At 27.9% G+C, this 5,717-nt stretch overlaps 1 protein-coding gene across 1 annotated transcript; it reads right to left on the bottom strand.

Moving 5' to 3' along the window:
• Positions 1-249: 249 nt before the first annotated feature.
• Positions 250-714, bottom strand: LOC112748106 (uncharacterized). Its single transcript, XM_025796312.1, has one exon. The coding sequence runs from the start codon at positions 712-714 to the stop codon at positions 250-252; it is 465 nt and encodes a 154-aa protein (XP_025652097.1).
• Positions 715-5,717: the final 5,003 nt, after the last annotated feature.

Genomic DNA, 5,717 nt, shown 5'->3' with positions numbered 1-5,717 from the left:
ATATCCAGAAAGATATCCATGGAGACGATAACATTTATCTTCAGTATGTCCCAGCAACCCATAATGAGCACAAAGTGGACAATCTTTCCTCCCTTTCACCTTGGGTCCAGAAGGAGTGGTGGGTCTTGGAGACTGTTTAACAGCAAAAGCCATATGTTGGCTTGGAGAGGTGAGTGCTCTCTGCTTCTCCTCTTGCAACACAAGAAAAAAGACTTTTTCAATCGGAGGCAGTGGATCTAACAATAGGATCTAGCTTCGAACATTTGCCAAATTCTCATTGAGACCCATAAGCAACAGCATCACATATTCTTGATCAAGAGAGACTTGAATCGGCTTAACGCCACCACAAGAACAAGATACCAATGGCTTGAAGTTGTTGAGTTCCTCCCAAAGTATCTTCAACTTTGCGAAATATTGTGAGACCGAGAAAGAGCCTTGAGTAAGAGACATGAGTGACCTCTTCAGCTCAAAGATGCGAGGTGCGTTGCTCTGAGAGAAGCGAGTCTCCAAATCTTGCCAGAGTAAAGCCGCGGATCCAGCATAGATGACGCTTGCCGCAATATCCTTAGAGATCGCATTCAGCAACCACGTAGTGATGATGTCGTTCGTGCACTGCCATGATTCAGCAAGCGCAGGGTCAAGAATTAGATCTGGCTTTGGGAGGGAGCTATCGATGAAGCAGATTTTGCGTTTTCCACTCAACGCAAGCCTCATCGATCTGCACCAAGAAATGTAGTTGTCTTCTTATAGGGGTTGTGAAACAAGCACGAACCCTGGGTGATCGCCGGACTGGAGCAGATACACATCAGGAATCGACGAAGGCGGTGCCGAGGTCGAAGAGTATTGAAATCTCCCTGAGAAACTGTGGATACAGAAATCGCAAACATTCTAATTGATGAGTAGAAGAATAGAGAAAAAGAGGAAGTATCGACTGAGGAAGAATGTTCTTGCCGAAACGAGAAAGAACGAGAAAGAAGAATGGAAAATCGAAATTTTTTTTCAAAAAAAGCAAAGAATGAAATGAGAGAATAATACAAAAGTGTGAAGAAGAATTACATCTGATACCATATTGAAATGTAAAAGAAAATGAAAAAAAAAATGATTTCTTTGAGTAAGCAAATAATTACAAATAAGGTATATATATATATATATGACCTGAGAGTTTAACTAATTGATATACATTAAAAAAATAACTAATTAATTGCTAACTAATTAAGTTAAATATCATAACAAAAATTGGACATGCAGATAAATTATTTGATTTTAAAACATTTATATAATATTAATATCTATTTTATTTGCTTAAGTGAATTACTCTATGTAAAATTATATATTATTATAAGTTATATATATAGGCATAGACTAAGAAGACGACAAACATCTTGAAAAAAAAAATCATACATAGATATTTTGAGTTTGATAAAAGAATTTATAATTATCTTATTAAAATTCATTTTTGGCATAGAAATTATAAATAAATAAATTAACTCAATAAAAAATAACAAATAGTGACAGTTAACTTTTAACACTAGTTAAGTAATTAATAATCAAATTAAAGCTTAATTTTTTAAATATAACTTAAATTATTAGTGATATTTTTTAAAATAGATAAGATAAAAATGCATATTATTAAATTTTTATTAAAATAATCTTTTCTATGGTAATTCTTGTGGTTAAAAAAATTATTTATGCCATGAATATTATAATAAGTGAAATTTTGCAAATGAAAAGAAAATAATGAATAGTTAAACTTACTAAGTTCAAGTTCAGCTGATTTTAGCAAGTTTGGATCATAAGCTCGTTAAGCTCATTAACTCATTAACTAACCCAAGCTGACACATTAACATTATTCATCCAGCTTTTCATGCATGCTTAATCTATGGTATAAAATTTAGTGTAAGGGAGAATAAAGTTACCTGTTGAGATTATTGACTCAGTAATAGTAAGTCAAAAACCAATGTTGACTCCGGTTAGAGTAGCTTGGTCCAATAAATGTTGAAGGTGTGACATTATTAACATTAGCATGTCACCCGTTCCTTCAACACCATATATCCGATTATCCATTATAATTAGAAAGGATCAATGGTCGCTTAGCTTGATTCATGCGGCACGCAAACTATATATATAATCATTTAGTAAAAAATAGTGAGTGACCAACTCATGTGACAGCAGGTGACAACTTACATGAAAAGTCATACAGCATAGCAATGATTTATGGCACTATTAATTAGGGTACCGGCTTAACTTAATTATTTGGTGTGTACGATAATATTATGGTCAATGAGAACTGCAGGCTATATATAATCTATCTATTTTTATTATATAAAAATTTATATTAAATTAGTATAAAACAAATTTATATCATGTCAACTATTTTAAATAAATAATAATTATTAAAAAAATTTCTTACTATTAAACTATGTTATTACCTATTTTAAATAAGTGACAATTCTTTTAAAAAAAATTATATCATACATTTTCTTTTCTTATAGTAAAAAATATATTCTCTTAATCAATACTCTTACTTAAATTTATTACATATCATTATACATTTTAATTATAAAATAATAATTAAATACAATTAACATCTATACTAAAATCGTAATAATAATAATAATAATAATAATAATAATAATAATAATAATTTTTAGTTACAAATAATCAAATATATACAACAATACTAAAGGAAAACAAAAAATTACATATAACAAACTTTGTTTATTCATTTTTAATTATGATTTTTATCTTTGTTTATTCAGTTTTTATTATAATTATTATCATAAAATTTATTTTGATATAATTCTTTATTTTAAGATTTATATAAATTATTTTATAATTAATTATAAAACCAAAAATTATCTATTATTTTTAATTATCTAAAAGATTATGTAAAAAATTTACAATATTTGCATGTCTAAATCTAATACTTAATCAAGCCTTGTTTGAAATTTTCCTATATTATTAGTTAGAAGGGTCCTTTCCCAATTTTAACTCGTAACGACAAATATGGTGAAGCAAGAAATAATTTAACCAACTCTTCTCATGTGGCTTGATTATAAATAAAGTAATTGTTCTCTACCTTTCCAGAACTAGATGGTAGATTATCATTTTTATGTATAATTACAAGGATAAATTTATTAATTATACACACTTTTGGATAAAAATAAGTTTTGGAGTATATTAAACGTACTCTAAATTTGGAAATAATGATGTGATAAGTCAATTATTCAAAATTCAAATAATAATGTGATAAGTTAACTGTTTAGAATTCAATTCAAATTAACTACAAAAATATTATATACACATTAAAATTAACTACTAAAATTAGTCATTATGTATTTATGTATAAATATATGTATAATTTAACTCATTTTTAATATATATTTTATATTTTAATATATATTTTTTATTAAATTAAATATTATACTCCATATTCAAATAAAATATGCAAAGATATTATTTCATGTATTAAATGAGTGCACAATTAAATTTATCATACAAATATACACAATAAAAATTAAGAATAATATTATACATTTAAGTCTTTTTGTTAATCAAGTTCAATCAAATTAATTTAATATAACAAAAAGGAAAAGTATAGGTAACCAAGTGTGTAATCAGTCAAGAATTAAATAACTCAATTAATTATAATTATTAATAATTAATTTTAAATTTTTTAAATTCAAAATTTAAATAATTAGAAACTGATTAAGTAAATTAATTAAAAACTATAAAAACCTTCTCTTTCCACATCTATAATACAAAAAATTCGAAAAATACATTAAAAAATATCTATTTAGTATGAAAAAGAAACATCATAATACTTAGCAAAAGAAACGTCTATATATATCAACTTACCTTTGTTAAGACGGACTTCCAGAACCAATTTATTAGAGAGTTGGCAGAAGTTGGCTGGACCCTAGTTGGTTTCTTAGTAGAACTCTAACAAAAATCAGTTATGACTAGTCTTATTGTTTAACTTGGTTGGACATGATTCATAAAAAAGACTTGAATGTATAGCATTACTCAAAAATTAATTTACATTTTAATTCCAGAAAATATTGAAGTAATTTTCTTATTATAATTATTGATCTTCAATAATAATAATAATAATAATAATAATAATAATAATAATAATAATAATTGGATTTTAAATACAAAACAGGAGTTGCTGCTGGCAAAGTGGTAGGCATCATTGCCAGGGATAAAAAAGGAGAACCTAGCTCTATGGAAACAATAATAATGTGAAACGAAGGAATAAATCCAGCTTTAATTTGGTGATTTCATTGCTGATGGAACCTTTCATTTAGTTTCTAAACATGTTGTTTCGAATCTTCCAAGAAAAAAAAAGATGGGGATATGGGTGTGGTTCAGTTGAATTCTTTTACAATAATATATATACATGTTATGTTATGAAATGAGTTATAAGGTTTTAAACTAAAGAAATCAACTTTAGCCACTACTGTCTATTGCATATATATGTTGTATGTATACACTATACAGTGGTTCTTAGAGTGCAGTAGAAGGCTAGAAGCAGAAATTCAGCAATGAATGCTGATGTATATTGAGATTAATTTTCAAGAAAAGATTAGAGAATTGAAATTTGTGAAATGATTCTATATTATTAACTGTGATACTACTGATTACAATTGAAAGTCTTATATTTATACACAAAGAGATCGATTCTAATCAACTGGATGGCATCAACTTTGATGACGCTTAGAATGCTCTAGCAAATGACAATACTATTTAAACTGACATCACATGTATGTGAGGCGTTTCGAATTGCGTCCTTGTGCGACTTATGTCATTCATTGACACATAAAAAGATCATATGTTATGAAATCAAGACAAATAATATTTAATTAAAATTTGATTCCATAGGTAGAGACTTACATATGACAGTTCGGAGTGTCAATCTCTCCTGGCCTTTATGGTGTGGATATGCTTGAAGATTTCGGAGTCAGTTAGCTCGCATTCTAACTTCTTTCTCTACACACAATGAATAAATAGTTAAAATATGTCACAATAAAACACATAGTTGGTAAACAATAACGATCATGCTTAATTTAATAAAGCGAAAACGTTAGCAAAAATTTTAGGTGTACCGAAGAACACCAATGTTCCAGTTGTTTTAACCGTTGATTTCAATTAATATATATTATAAATATTTTTTATAATTTAGATCAACGATTAAAATAATTGGAACACCAATGTTACTTAAATCCTCTTTGTTCTATTAGTGTTATGGCGATGTCCGAAACTTGGAGTCAATGTCAAAGGTGCAAATGATTTTTCAATCAAATAAATAAAAGATAAAAACAATATTATTTTTTCTTTTTTCCTTGATATTTTTTCCGTCGTCTTCTTTTTTCTTTCTTCTCTTGTGTATAGTGTTCTTTTTTTCATCTTCTCTTTTTGGGATAAGTATTTTTTTCGTCCCCAATGTTTGGGGTCAAAATCAATTTTATCCCCGACCTTTTTTCTTTATTAAAATCATCATCAACGTTACAAAACGTTATAAAATCATTCTTTTGTCCATAAACAATATTTTTTGGATAATTTTATCCTTTTACAAAAATAAAAACAAAGAAAAAAATGTCACCCTCTTCACATCACCCTCACCACTAACCCCACCAGGCCACCAGTAATCCTATCATGTCTCACCTCTCTCTCTTTCTCTTTATTTCTGCAACCCCCTTGTTCTCAAGATGGCC

Source organism: Arachis hypogaea, chromosome 15 (assembly GCF_003086295.3).
Source record: "Arachis hypogaea cultivar Tifrunner chromosome 15, arahy.Tifrunner.gnm2.J5K5, whole genome shotgun sequence".
NCBI classification, from domain to species: Eukaryota; Viridiplantae; Streptophyta; class Magnoliopsida; order Fabales; family Fabaceae; genus Arachis; species Arachis hypogaea.
Note: the sequence above shows the minus strand (reverse complement) of the source record. Positions and strands in the feature narration are given on the sequence as shown.